General features: G+C 49.3%; 1 protein-coding gene across 12 annotated transcripts in view; it reads right to left on the reverse strand.

Annotated features, from left to right (window-relative positions):
• RALGPS1 (Ral GEF with PH domain and SH3 binding motif 1) overlaps positions 1 to 15,492 on the reverse strand; it is a 306,693-nt gene that overhangs the window by 43,943 nt on the left and 247,258 nt on the right. For all 12 annotated transcript variants that reach the window (XR_002732590.1, XM_023217125.1, XM_023217126.2 and 9 more), the window contains 3 exons: positions 13,481 to 13,618; positions 10,901 to 10,994; positions 4,898 to 4,965 (listed from right to left, as the gene is read on the reverse strand). Coding sequence is in view for 11 of the 12 variants with exons in the window: in XM_023217125.1 (XP_023072893.1) it covers positions 4,898 to 4,965; positions 10,901 to 10,994; positions 13,481 to 13,618 (300 nt within the window). In the remaining variant the exon portion in view is untranslated. The remainder of the gene's footprint in view (positions 1 to 4,897; positions 4,966 to 10,900; positions 10,995 to 13,480; positions 13,619 to 15,492) is intronic.

The raw sequence follows: 15,492 nt of genomic DNA on the forward strand, positions 1-15,492 counted from the left end.
CCTTGCCCCTGGCAGCTTTTGCTGCCTGTTTCCCCTACTAAAACGTGAACTTTGGGGGGCAGGTTCTTGCCTTCTCTCACTGGGCACCTGGCTCATAGCAAGCCCTTGGCCCGGAAGTCTTGGGTGAATGAACGAATGAGCATGTCTTCGGGCTCCTCCTTGACAGGTGTGGGGGGATGTGCCTACTGGAAAGGGCACCGAACTGAAGCCTAAACCCCCTCCTGAGGAGCTGGGGAAGCCTGCGTTCCTCCCATTCCTGGGACTGCAAGAGGCACATTCCTGTCCCTCAGTCTGGTCGGGCTCCTGCCATGCAGCTCAGTCTGGCTGCCAGGTCCAGAAAGGCCTCCCTGGAGCTGCCCCTCTGGCTCCACCTCCCCAGGACCCCAGGCTGCCCCACAGCTGCAGCAGCACCCGCTCTCTGTCTTATGAGGCTGCTAGTGGGAAGCTGGGACCCCCGAGTGTGTCTGAAGCCTTCCAGGCACTCCTCGATCCTCTGGTGATCAATGAAAACCTTCACATCCTGCTTCCAGGGCTGAAGCCAGGGATTTGGAAAATTGGTCGAAAACACTCCTATAAGCTGGGGCTCGCTCTGCTGTGGAAAACTGCTGGCATCAGCACTTCTCCCAAGGCTGTGCCGAGTCAGCAGTCGGCCCACTCTGGAGCTGCCTCCGAGGACCAGGTGCCTACAGGACCTGCGAGGAGCCTGAAGAGTTGTGGCTGATGGAGGGATTTCTGTCCTGGGCTCTAGGAATTCTAGACTGGGCCCTTCCTCAGGGGGCTTTCAGTCTGGCAGGGCAGACAGACATGGGCAAATAAGCACACAGCTAACTGTGCCATCACTGCTGAGGGAAGTGCCACGGAGGGGCATGAGGGCCAGTTGCGGGAAGGAGCTGGGGCTAGCATGTGCCTGTAAAAACCAGATAGTAAATAGTTCAGGCTCTGCAGGCCACAGGGTCTTTGTCCCAACCACTCAACTCTGCCACTGCTGCATGAAAACAGCCACAGGCAATATGTCAACCCAAGAGGGGTGGCTGTGCCCATATGAAAACAGAGGGCGGATTTGTCCCCCAGTTTGCCAGGGCCTGGTTGTTACAGGGCCTGACCTGATCGGGGTGGGGGTGACAGTGGGGAGAAGGCTTCCCCGGGGCAGGGATGTTTAGATAAAAGCTGCAGGCTGATTCAGTGATGAATCACAGAATCAGGCAGAATCACAATATTGACAATTATGATAATCACATCACCACGATCAAGTTCCACCTACCACGTGTGTTCTGTGCTGGGCACTGTGCTAGCAACACAACCCTGTGAAGGAGGGATGGAGACACTGAGGCTTGGCAGTATGCTGAGTAGTCTGTTTGCACAATTCGGTTGCACTTTTTGCCCCGCCCACTTGCCACTTCTGGTCGGGGGAGGCTGCCCCCTGAGATGCATCTCCTGGACCCCTTGCCCCTAGCTTTCTACTGGATTTGGCCAAGGAAAGGCTCTGGCAGCAGACTGAGGGCTGGAGGAGAGAGAGGCCAGGGATTTCTCTCTGCTCCCTCCTGCTTCCCCCTCCCTGCCCACAGACCCTGCACAGCCAATCACCCTCCAGAACTCAGCCATCCCTGGGGTTGGTAACACTTCTTTCCCATGCCCTTCAGCCTAGGACTCCAACCTCCCCAGGACCCTGGGCCAGACCATGGGTGCCTCGCCATTCTTTACTGGTTCCGTTCATTAAAGTCTCTTCATGTGAACCATCTGGGGTCCATTCTGTCCCTTGCCAGAGCTCTGATGCTGGAGGTTGGCTGGCTCGCTGGTTTCGGCTCTCACATGGCTAATAAACAACAGAGCCAAGTAGAGGTGTGGGTGGATCGTGGGAAAGGAGGCTGTACCTGAGGAGGCTGGGCCAGGGCTGGCTCCTGGCTCCTGGCTCCCCAGCTGACTTCCAGGACAGTCAGGGGTCAAAAGAGGCCAGGAAATGCAGTGCCGCCTTTCCTGCCCCAGGGCCCAGTGAGTGACTCCATTCTTGAGGCCCCCAGTTAGCACTTTTAGTTGTCTAAGACCGGCTCCAGGTCTGCAACCTCCTGGTCTTCTCCCTAACCTTAGCAGGGGGAGCCAGTGTAACTCAGTGCAGACCTGGGCTGGGGGCTGGGGCTGAGGCTGAGGCGGAGGCAGGGCCCTGGGCTCTTCCTCAGGGAGGAGATAGTGGGGCAGATGGTGGTGAAATGAAGGGACCGGCTGGGTCAGATAGATGCCTGGAGGGGAAGAGGAAGCCTCTGTTGCCATTGCCCTGGCAGGAAGCAGCCTGCAGGCGTGTTGAATGGCCGGTGCTAGGGAGAGCCAGACTGGCAGATGAGCGCTTGGGCTGGAGGTGAGGCTGGAGGCACCAGGGAGGAGGGGGGCCCTCTGAGCCTCAGTCATGAGGCTGCAGCACCAGGACCCCCTCCACACTTGGACCAGTGTACACCAGAGGCCCACCCAGAGCTGCAGCCTGGCTCTTTATCCACCCATCTATCCACCCACCCACTCACCCATCCATCCCTCTCCTCCAAAAACCCTATGAAAATTGAGCATCTACAAAAGGCAGGCATGATGCCAGGTGCTGAAGATTCAATGAGGAATGAGTCAGGCCCAGTGACCAGACAGAGAATAATGACAAGTTGTGGTGAGTGCCATAAAGAAGTCAAGAGCTGAAATAAAGGCCGCCCCGAGCCCAACAGGATAAGCAGCAGCAGACCACGAAAACGAGGGGAAGAATGTCTAAGGCTTGAGCGAGGGGCCTGGGAAGGAGAACTTCACAGAGGCCTTGCTACTCTCAGGCAGAGGTGAGGCTAGGATGTGGCCTGTGGATGGACAGAGCCACTAGGGAGAGGCAGAGTTGGCTCACGCCAAGGTGAACACCACCCTGTGCCTGACCCTGGGCTCTCCCACCTCTCCCTGCTCAGTGGCTCCAGCATGGAATCAGGCAGCAATAAGGGGCACTGGGAGATGAGTATTCCAGAGCTGTCTGAAGAGCAACAAGTGTGGCATGGAGACTTCTTGGCATTTAGAGAAGTCCAGGGACGTGGCTCATCCTGTTAAGGCTATTGAACTGAACAGGCTGCAAAGGCCAAACAGGCCTCTTGTTCACACTAATTTGGAGGGGACTCGGAAGGACGGACCACCACTTCCATTTTGCTCCAGAATTCTGGCACTATCTCCCAAAGCAATAGGCTAGTCTTTGCTAGCATTCCTTCTGTAGCTCTAAACAACTGCTGTCTCCTACAGTCTTCTGATAGGAACCCTGCCCTGCTCCCTCCCCCTCCCCCACAGGTCAGGTGTAGGTGACTGAGCATCTAAAAAAGGAGCAATGCTGACCGAGGGGGAAGGTGTTCTAGAATGTCAGAGATGACAAAGTAGAGACAAGACCAGCACTAGGAGCTTTCCTTCTGGCCACCCTTGCTGGTGGCACCTGCCACATATGGAAGGCAATGGATTTGGAAGACTGCAAGAGATATTTTAATACTGGGCTTATGGAAACCCTGTGAAAATCAAGTTTCTGCCAGGACTGTCTTGAGGTATAGATAACAGCATTTCCAAAGGCCTCGAGAATCAACCAGCATGTCTCTCTAAGATACCAGAGGCCCCAAGGGGTGCTGGAGGCAGGGTCCGGCTTGTACAATGCAGCCAGGAGAGGCTGGAAAAGGCAAGCAGCCCGGAGTCCCCCCAGGAATCAGGGCAGAGCCTTACTGGGCGGGGCTCATGAGAGGCTGCCACACTGGCCCTATGGGCTCTGTGGTCCTGTGTCCACCAGGAGCTGTTACAGAGGTTGGCCTGGCACTGGAGAGTGAGGAGAGTGGCTTCAGCAGGTCAACGGGCTAGGGGAAGTGTGGCACCAGGTAGCAGCTTGCAACAGCCACCCCCTTACAAACACGGCACATCAGACTCTGAGCTGAGTGCCTTCGAAATAGTATTTTGTTTTTGACATTCCAGCATTCCTCGGAGAAGGGTTTCATCATCCCATTTTATAGGTTAAAAAAAAAAAAAAAAGAGGCCCAAAGGGGTAAGTCACTTGTCCAAGACTGCAGTGGCCTAGAACCCAGGGTGCTATGACCTAGAGCATAAACCAGTGGGAGGAAGTGCTGCTGGGTTCCCCTCGATCCCCCACCCCGCCGACCTCTCCCTGGACAGCAGTGGACAGCTCCTGTCACTGAGAGCCAGTTGGAATATGAGTAAAAGGTAACCACTAAACAATAAAGATGAAGCAGCCAACACTGAGCGCACTTTCACAACGTTAGTGTGAGCAGAGCACCTTACAGGCTGGCATGAGCTTACTCAGGATTACAACAACCCGAGAAGGTTAGTCCTCATATTATCTTCATTCTGTGGATGAGGCCACTGAAGATTACAGGTAAAGCGACAAAGCCAGGAAACAGCGGAGCTCGGGCTTGACTGCAAAGCCTGGGCTCACATCACTAGGGGACAGTGTATGTGTGTGTGTTTCACAAGTCTGATGAGCCACCTGCATCTGGTGGCACCAAATATCCTGGGCATCCTTCACACCCCTCCAGGGCACATAAACCCGAGCCTGGGCAGCAGCCCTGCTAAGGGTCCAGAGAGTCTGGAGAAGATGCTGGGACTTTCTCTACCGTGTGTGTGCTCCCAACTTGGGGCTCTGATCCTGCCTCTCTTGGGGTTGTTCAGGCCCAGGCTCTGACACTCAGGATCTTTCAGGGAGCCCTGGCACAGGGGGGAAGCACACAAGTCCTGCATGATCAGGAGCCTGGGCAGATTGGTGCAGGAGGGCTGTGAACAGGGAGAGCTGAGTCTGCTAAGCTGCAAACTTGACTTGCCCTTGGGCTCCCCAGTCAAGGCCAACTCTGGCAGCCACAATTAGGCTATTAAGCGGGTTTGCTCCCACTCGAGGTAGCTACAATACCTGCAAGATCTTCCTTGGAAGAGACTAGTCTTGGAGAGCTGCTTCCTGGTTCGATTCTGAGCGACAGTCTGAAAACAAAGATTTTCATTAGATCAGATGGGCTCTGGTTTACCACACGGGAACCTATTTGGGGCTGGGAAAAGCTACTATAGTCACAGAAGCCAGGAATACTGTGAGATCTGCTCCAGATCACAGTCACTTCCCTCTGAGGTCTCCAGGGGGTTTCCACAGCCAAGAAACAATGGTTAAGAAAGACAAGGTGAAAAGGACTTGAGTATGTCCTACGGTCTACTGAGCACAGATGTGTTCACTCTGAACCAGTACATTTTCTAGATGAGGAAACTGAGGAGTGGTGAGGTTAAGCAGCTTCCCCAAATTCATAGGATTAGCAAGTGGCAGAGAAAGGGATCAAACCCAGGACCGTCTGACCCTGAAACCAAAATAGGTTTTTTTTCTTTGGTTCTTTTCTTTTTTTTTTTTTAGATGAAGTCTTGCTCTGTCGCCAGGCTGGAAAGCAGGGGCGCAATCTAGGCTCACTGCACCCTCCGTCTCCTGGGTTCAAGTGATTCTCCTGCCTCAGCCTCCCAAGTGGCTGGCTGGGAATACAGGCATGCATCTCCACCCCCAGGTAATTTTTCTATTTTTAGTAGAGACAGGGTTTCACCATGTTGGCAAGGATGGTCTCCATCTCTTGACCTTATGATCTGCCCGCCTCAGCCTCCCCTTTTTTGAGACAGAGTCTCGCTCTGTCACCCAGGCTAGAGTGCAGTGGCAAGATCTCAGCTCACTGCAGTCTCTGCCTCCCAGGTTCAAGCGATACTCATGCCTCAGCCTCCCGAGTGAGGTGAGATTACAGGTGTGTGCCACCATGCCTGGCTAATTTTTGTATTTTTAGTAAAGACGGGATTTCACCATGTTGGCCAGGCTGGTCTCGAACTCCTGAGCTCAAGTGACCAGCCTGCTTCAGCCTCCCAAAGTGTTGGGATTTACAGGCATGAGCCACCGCACATGGCCTCTGGAGTGTTTAATCATTACACTGCACTCCCCGTCATCAGATGCCCTTAGAGAGGGACAAGGCAATGGATATGCTATGAGGACTGGCCCTCCAATATATCTTTTTAAAGCACTGATTAAGAACTTCTGGGTGAAAATGACAGAGTGAGACTAGATGCCAGACTCTCCCTCTCTTTCCAAAATCAACAAAAAATTATAAAAGCTTATGAGTAAAAGAACTCACCAGGTGCAACTAAACAAGGGTAGGGGCATTAATTTAAAGCCATGAACTTCAAAGAATTACAGTCAAGGAAAGAAAAAGAGGATTCTGAAACTGGACCAAGAGTTGCATCATGGCATGGCTCCTGTCAAGCCCAATGAGGGGTCTCACTGGGTCTGAGTGGGGGTCCTTATCGTTCCCTCCGCTGAATGGCACCAGATGCTGATGAAATAGGTCGAGAGCACGGCAGCTCCTCCGATGGAAACGAAGGCTCCATGGGGCATGATGGGAAACCTGAGGGTATCTCTAGGAATGGGATACAGCTCCCCAAAGAGGTGAAGGACACTCCAACATAGGCCTTTTGCCAGAACCCACATATGTGAAACAGACTGCTTGCTTACTGCCTCCACAGAGCCTGAGCCTTCTACTCCCCCAGGCTACAGAAGAGGAGAAAAACTAAAACCCCTGGACCTCCCAGCTAGCAGTAAGGGGTTCCCCTCTCACACACATGGGAGGAGGGCCAGACATCTCCTCCACCCTCATATGAGAGCCATGGAACATCCAGACAGAGCCTCTCAAATGGGAGCCAGAAGAAAAGAAATGGTATGGCAATACAGCCAACACCCTCTTACAAAAGAAGGAAAGAACAGGTGAGCAGTGCCCAATGACCCAACCAAGAACGCAGCCCCAGGAGCAGAGGAAATCCCCGCAAGTGCTTAGAGCAGTGGAACAACTTATTAAAAACACAAGTGAAACAAAACCTGAAAAATGAGATGCTAAAACAAAACCTGAAAGATGAGATGAAAAAGGAGATTGAAGACCTAGGGGGAACAAATCCAGGACTGAAATAAGAGAGTGCTGAATGAATACCTAAGTAGAAATAGACAATCGCAGTGACAGCTGATGAACAAGGTGGAGATTGCCGCTGTTAGCAAGAAGCGAATGGATATGACGGGCAGAGAGCATCCAACACGGACTCCTGGAATCCCTGGAAGAGAGAAGCCACGAAACGGCACAGAAGTAGTCAAAGATACGAACAAAAGGAATTTTTCTGCCATGAAGAAAGATGACGACACCATGGTCTGGGGAATCTGGTACAGAACCCTCTACTCTGAGGCATTCTCTTAGGAAGCTTTTGAACTTTAAGGAATTCTTCACCTACCCGGCAGACAAGACCCTTAACACGAGGAAAAAAAACAAAATCAGCTGGGTTCATTCTCCACCGCATCACCCAGAGCCAGAGGCAATGGCACACGGCCTGCAGCGCTGAGGGCTGAGGGAGAGAAGCAAAGGAGGGCAGCCAGCAAGGCCAGCCCCAGGCCAATGCAGGCATTTCCCTGAGGGAAGGGAGGGTATGTGGTCCCTGTGAGCACTTTTATTTTTTTGGTGGAGCATCGGTAGGGGGACCTACTTCCTGATGAAATGCAGCTAAATAAGGGACTGATTAAAATAAAGACTCCAGGAACGGAGAAGCTATGGGGAAACAACAGGTGGTAAAAACTGAATCTGTTTACAAATGGTAAAGAGTAGGAATTCTGATTCCTGAACATGTTTATGTTATAGACTTGGATTATGTGGTAATAATAATATAACTAACAAAAAGTTGGAAGCTGGTGAAGTAGAGGTTAAGGAAGGGGAGAGGGCTAATATTCTCATCTTTCATAACCAGAGTTGGCTGACACTGTTCACAATGAAAACCTAGTTAAAATAAAACTTATTGACTCAAGCCTCCTAATGTTTTTCCTGACCTCTTTATTATTATTATTATTATTATTATTATATTATTATTATTATTATTATTATTTTGAGATGGAGTCTCACTCTGTCACCCAGGCTGGAGTGCAGTGGCGCAATCTCAGCTCACTGCAACCTCTGCCTCCCAGGTTCAAGTGACTCTCTTGCCTCAGCCTCCTGAGTAGCTGGGATTACAGGCACGCGCCACCATGCCTGACTAATTTTTGTAGTTTTAGCAGAGACGGGGTTTCACCATGTTGGTCAGGCTGGTCTTGAACTCCGGACTTCAGATGATCCACCCTCCTTGGCCTCCCAAAGTGCTGGGATTACAGGTGTGAACAGGCATGAGCCACTGTGCCCGGCCCTCTTTTATTAACCTTAGAAGGCTCTTTTGGAAAATAATCTCTCTTTGGGTAAACAAATATTTATTTAAAGAGTAGCATTTTTTTTTCACATTTCAGTTTTTTTCTGGTTAAATTAAAATGAAATTAAAGTTGGTATTTTAAATTAAAAATAGCCAGTGTAGTAGAATCCAATTTTAATATTCTATCCTTCCATCCATCCATCTATCCATCCTTCCCTACATATATATACATTTTCTATGCATAGAAAAATGTCCAAAAGTATGTTTACTTAATGCTAATGATCATGCTTTCTAAGTAATGGGAAATCAGGTAATTTTTCTTAAATAAAATAAAATAGAATAAAGGCTGTGGGAAATAAAGCACTGGTTGGACCTCTTGGCATAGTATCTCCAAAGCAGATGGGGAAGAATGTCAGCAATGCAATGCCACCAATGTAATAACTAAGCCATTGCATCCTTGTGGGTGAGAAGCCAGCCTCCAGATGTGAGTTGGGCCACAGAGTGTGGGTCCTCAAGCAGAAAGAATCACAGGCTCTACCCATCTCTTGCCCCTTGGAGCCTAGACCTCCCTGGGAAGGAACTCCCTCAGTGGTCTGAGGGCAGGGGGTGAGAATGCAGGCTTCCTCCCTGGGTCTGTCCACTTTGACCACAACAAAGAGCCTTTGTAAAAAGCCAGGCTGACTGTTGTTTAGCATCAGGTGCTGGGGTGCTCAACGTCCTTCAGAGTAGAAGGAGTAATTACTCATGATTTGCAGCTTGTCCAAAGATTATCTCATGGTCAGAAGTATTTATACGCCATTTTTCTCTCTAAAGCGTATCAGTGTTAATGAAAAACCACTGTCTCCTTTATCACAATACCGGTGCGTAAATGGAAAATATTACCCCAGAAACTAAGTGGGAATAATGTTGTACTGCAGGGCACTCTTTTCAGGAACAGCAAATGCTTTGTAAATAAATAAAATGAGCTTGCTTTGTGGCAAGCATAATTTTAATGGTAATCTCTGGCTTTCATCTATTGTTGTTACTATTATGTAACAGATTACCAGATCACATTTTCATATTATATTTTAACAAATTATTATATAAAACAACTAAAAGCATTATGTCTGTGTTCCAAAAGATCATCAGAACCACCTAGGGAGCTTTGAAAAAACACAAATTTTCAGGCTCCACCCCAGACATAGGGCTGGTTAGAGAGTTTCCCAGGTGACTCTGGTTCATAGCCCCGGCTGCAGACCACTCCTGTAAAGCTGACCAGGGGGCACTGCTTGAACATCCGTTCCCCTTAGGGTCTTTCCTGGTGAGTCAATTGTGGGTAATGTGGGGGTTGCCTCTGTGGCTACGGTTCTCCACACTTTTCACTAACTTAGATGAAGACCATGTAGTCTGGCTAATCAAATTCACGGACACAAAACTGGAAGAGATAAAAAATATACTGGATAACAAGATTCCAAGGAATCATGGCATATTGGAAGCCATCATAAGATAAGATCTAAAAGAATACAGATGCTCCTCAACTTACGATGGGGATACATCCCAATAAACTCATCATAAGTTGAAAATATTACAAGTCAAAAATGCATTTAATACACTTAACCTACCAAACACCATAGCTTAGCCTAGCCTACTTTAAATGTGCCCAGAACACTTACATGAGCTTACAAAATCATCTAACACAAAGCCTATTTTATAAGGAAGTGTTGAATATCTCACGGCATTCATTAAATACCATGCTGAAAATGAAAACCAGACTGGCTGTATGGGTATTCAAAGTACAGTTTCTACTGAATGTGCATTGCTTTCGCACCACTGTAAAGCTGAAAAACCATTAAGTTGAGCCATCCTAAGTCGGGGACCATCTGTGAATGTGAAGTTGACATTTAGGTGGTAAATGATTGATTACAAGATGGCTGGGACTTGCCTTAATACCAGGACATACGAAAAAGTACTGAGGTTCTTAGTCTCAAGCTGAAAATGAGCCAAGAAGACTTCCAAGCAGTATGGCAGACAGGGTTAACATGAAAAATCCTTCTTTTCCCTCCAAATACATAGAAATGCTGGATAAATTCCCAGATGCCACAAACGAAGAAAGCACTGAAAGCCTCAGCAGGGTTAGTGGAAGATGAGGCCAAAGGGCCCATGGGGTTGTTATGAGAACTGGGTCTACTCCACAGGGGCTCTACAGGGAAGGAGGTAGGGCCTTGAATACTGCAGAGAGCTGACAGTTATAAAGAACTGTCTCATCCACGAAACAAGCTCTTGGAGATATGGCTAGAAGCTGCCTCGCCACCCAGCACTGTGGGTGGGGGAGTCACTTGTGAGAACCAGAGCACCAAGCCTGTGCCATTCACAGCTGTGGAGTCCAAGTTCATATTATCTGTGCCATGTGGGAAAGCCACACTGAGAAGTTAACACGACACCTTCCTCTGAACCGGGGGGCCTATGAGGATGGGGCAGAGATGGGTATGACAGCTGTTCAGACATCACCACTGTGGGGCTATGAGGTCGAAGATCACACTGCACGCATGTGCTTGTGTGTGCTGGGGCCTGGGCGCTACTGCCGTGGACTTTGATAAGCCCTGCAGGTGGCTACTCACTGGTCCCAACACGGGCTAGGCCACTTGCAGGGACCTGAGCGCTACAGACAAAAGTGGGGCTGGGAGGCCTGACACAGAAGTAGGTGGGGACTTACTTGTAGTTGTCATCTTCCACAAACTTCTGGAGCTCTTCAATGTAGCGTACGGACTTCAGGTACTTCTGCACATGGGGCAGCGTGGTGAGGTGATCTGCAAAAGGTGGACCAAATCCAGAGACGTTAGACTCTCTCCATCTTTAGGCCCCCAAATAAGTATAGAAATCACTGCTTTCAGATGCCCCTGGGATAGTGAGACTCATTCACTCTTCCAGCAGTTGCTGATGCTCTTTGGGGACTGGCCCTGTGCTGACTACTGGAACATGGTGGTGGGGATCATCAGGCCTGGGTTCTGCCCTCAAGGAGTGCCCCCCAGATGACTGGGCCTTAGTCACCACACTCTGAGGTCACCATGTTTTTTTAGCCAGGAAGGAGGAGCTGTGCCTCCACTCAGATATCAGGGGCTGGGGAAAGATGGCTCCGTGGCCTCCTGAACAGACCAGAGCCAGGTGTCTGTGCCCTAAAACAGGTTTCCATTGGGGTAACTGGGCAAGCCTCCTATACCTACCCACCAGCTGTGTGACATGAATGCAAGAATGAATGAACAGACCCTGCCCAGGCAGGTGTGGAGGCCTAACCCAGAAGCTGGCCTATGACTGGAACTGCTGCATCCTAGGAAGAAAGGGAGGGGTCCAGGCACCTGAACATGCCTGTGCCAGGCTCTACAGCAGGTAATTTTACAGGAGTCATCTTCGTTAACCTTCACACCTGCCTCACGTGGGAGAAACAATATCCCCATTGCACAGAGGAAGAAACTGTGGCAACCTGCACAGGTCGCATTGCTGAGAAAGGCAGAGCTGGGTTTGGACTCCAGGTGATGGGAGGCTTCTGCCACATGGTGTTGCCCATCTCTGGAGGGACTGGTGTCAGCTGCTCTCTGCAGACCTTCATAGTCACTGCACTCCTTCTGAGAGGGCCACTGGGTGGGACAGAACAAGTCAAGGGGAGAGGTGGAGGGAGTAGAGGAGGTCATGAGGAGGAGCAGAAAAGAGGGTGGGGCGGACCCTCGCTTTCTGGGGAGGTGCATCCAGGTGCAGCAGGAGCACCTGATGGCTCTGGCCCTTCATAGCGAGATTCTGAGCAGATCATTTTGTTTCTCTGAAGCCTCAGTGTCCTCTCTGTGAAGTGAGGATGACACGTGTTTCACAAAGCTGATGGTGGAGATGGCGCAGGTGAAGGTGAACAGTGGTGAGAGAGCATTTGCTGGGCTCTCGTGAAACGCCAGGGACTGTGCTAAGGGCTCTGCATGAATCCTATCTCCACGTTCATGCATGAGAAAACCTTCAATGGGAGAAAGTGACTTTTCAAGAGACAAAGCTGGAATAGGAAGCAGAGTCCATCTGACCCTGAAGCCCATGTCTGTGGTTGCTCTGCTGGCCAGCGGGACAGTAAGTGTCCATGTATTGTGTTGGAAAGGGCCTGGGCCAGGCGAACCCTGCACTGGGAATACAGGTGCCTCCTACCCTTCCTGTCAGAGGAAAGCTGCCCTGAAGTGTGGGAACCCCCACCCTGCCTGGGGATGCTGTGCAGGGGCTGGTGAGCAAGGCTCTTGCTTCAGTGAACCCACCCTGGCTTCCCCGTGACATTCCCAAACGGAGGCTGTGGATTTTCTTACACCCTATGCACAGCAGGTGAGGCTGGGTTCCTTCCTACCACCCCCACTTTGGTGCTTCCAGACTTTTACTCCTCTGCCCTCTTGTGAAAGCCTTGCTCCCCAGAGGCAGGTGCCTAGAGCCCCACACCCCATGCACCACACCCCCTTCATGGCTGACTTTGGCTGACTGGCCGCGTGCTCATCAGTGCTAATTCCCAGAAGACTTGAGCACCTGGCTCACAGTCAAGCTCCACACCCCAAGTCTGCCATCTTCTCGGGTAAAATCAGTCCCCACATGGATGGCCCATCCAGCATTCTGACATCATCTCCAGTGATTTTCTCCATCCCTCTTACACACCCACCATCATGGGCACACTATGGATCTGGCCACGTGCAGCAGAGTGTGGCCACGTCCCTCACCACATCGATTCCCTTCTCCTAGGCCCACAGCTAGATTATTTTTCCTAGCCCCTGTCAGCAAAAGTGGCCTGCACTGGCCACTAAAACCCTGGCCCATAAAACCCACCCTTGTATTGTTCTCTCTCATCCTGCACCTGCCAGCTGGATGCAGAGTCCAGTGGAGGATTCTGAGGCCATGGAGATGGCAGAGTCACAGAAGAAAGAAGACTGATCTCTGAATCTGCTTGGAGGAGAGCTGCCCAGAAAGCTCTTCATGAATGAATGACCCAGGAGCCAGAAAGACCTGGGCTCTGCCACTCACTAGATGTGTGATTGTGGATGGACAAGTGACTAAACTGTTTTCAGCCTCAATTTCCTCACCTGTAATACAGAAATAGTAACACCCAGTTTGCACAGCTTTTGAAGATCAAACCTATGTATAAAAGGATCTAGTACATGTTTGATGCTGAAGATATTAAAATGAAGAACTTTGTAATTCTTTGTGTGGTTTCTAGAGCTTTCTCACTGATAGGACCCACATTTCAATGAGGCAAGATTTATTTCACAATTCTAACAAGGGTACTAACCATAGCTGCAGGAAACTTGTAAATCAGCGATTATTCGAAGAATATTGTTCATCTGATTGGATCTTTGTTCATTTTCCATGATGCTGCCTGAGGCAGGATATGCAGAATCAATGTAGATTAAATCCAGAAGATAGATTCCTAAAATTAAAGAAGATATTACATGACGGAAGGAGCTTACCACAAACCAGAACCAAATAGCACAAAACAGTACTGATCTGCTAAAAAATATAAAGGGTGACTTACGGAAAACTGAGATAATCTTTGGACTTTAATTCTAATCCTGATTACTAATTTTTTCACACAGCACTGCCCAACTATAAATCAAACATCTGAGCAACAACCACAACGTATGCCGGCAAGATTTCAGCATTTCTAGTTCAAATACTCTCCAGCAATAAGGCTTTTACCTGCAACCCAACTAGCAAATAACAGGACATGAAAGGGCTGAGCACTTGTGTCTCTTACCAACTGCTGAAGTTTAATAAGTCTAAAGTGCCATGTCCAGGAGAACACCCATTTGGGCTGAATTCAGTTTTTTCTTTATTTGCCCAGCTGTCTGTCTATTTGTCTGTCCGTTACCCCACCTCCACCTCACCATACATTAACTAAGAAACAAAAGAAAAAATTAAAAAAGCAACAGCTCTCAGTACAAAGAACTAAAGCTGGAGAATTTGGCCAATGGTGCCTAATAAGAAAATAAGATGTGAAATAAAAATACCGCTATGTTACAGAAATAGTAACATCTAGTTTGCACAGCTTTTGAAGATCAAACTTATGTCTAAAAGGATCTTAATAAGATCCATCATAGGCCAGTGATAAGCTGGGGGGATTTGAGGACAAACTGCCTGGCTGGGGAAGGGGAAGGGCCGCTGGCTATGCAGCCACTACACAGCTCTTAGCTGGCTGACTAGCTGCAGGGCCGAGCTCCAGATCACCTGGAGATCTGCATGGGCCAAGGATGGAACGTCCTTTCAGCTGCCCTCCATGAGCACCGCTATCGTGCCCACCACACTGGCAGAGTTGGGCAGGAGAAGTGACATAAAGCAGAATTCAAGGCAGCAAACATTAAGCAAAGCAAGGAAGAGGGCTTGCTCTAAAAAACAAAAGTCCAGGTGATCGAGAATATCTAATGGTTACAAATTTCTATGCATAAAGAAGTAACACATCAAATTACACATAGTAAAAAAAAGTTAGACATGAAAAGTGAGTTCAAGAAAAACACAACCATAGAGGGAGGCTTTGGTATATCTTTTCCAGAATTTATGTAAGTATATATGTATACCTCATACACACACACACATATCTATACATATATACATACATATATTGATGCAGTGATATAGTATTACAGTAACAAAGTTAACAAGCTTGGGGCAGAGCATGGTGGCTCACGCCTGTAATCCCACCACTTTGGGAGGCCGAGGTGAGTGGATTGCTTGAGCCTAGGAGCTCGTGACCAGCCTGGGCAACATGGCAAAACTCCATCTCTACCAAAAATACAAAAATTAGCTGGGCATGGTGGTGCATACCTGTAGTCCCAGCTATTTGGAAAGCTGAAGCAGGAGGATTGCTCAAGTCCAGGAGGAGGAGGCTGCAGTGAGCTGAGATCGTGCCATTGCACTCCAGCCTGGATGACAGAGCAAGACTCTGTCTCAAAAAACAAAAACAAAACAAAAAAATAGGCCAGGCATGGTGGCTCACGCCTGTAATCCCAACACTTTAGGAGGCCAAGGCAGGCAGATCACCTGAGTTCAGGAGTTCAAAACCAGCCTGGCTAACATGGTGAAAGACTATCTCTACCAAAAATACAAAATTAGCCATGTGTGGTGGTGGGCACCTATAATCCCAGCTACTCGGGAGGCTGAGGCAGGAGAATCACTTGAACTCAGGAGGCAGAGGTTGCAGTGAGCTGAGATTGGGTCACTGCACTCCAGCCTGGGCAACAGAGCAGGACTCTGTCTAAAAATAATAATAATAATAATAAGCTTGGTTTTCTATAAATGAAAATAGCT

Source organism: Piliocolobus tephrosceles, chromosome 14 (assembly GCF_002776525.5).
Source record: "Piliocolobus tephrosceles isolate RC106 chromosome 14, ASM277652v3, whole genome shotgun sequence".
Classification (NCBI taxonomy): Eukaryota; Metazoa; Chordata; class Mammalia; order Primates; family Cercopithecidae; genus Piliocolobus; species Piliocolobus tephrosceles.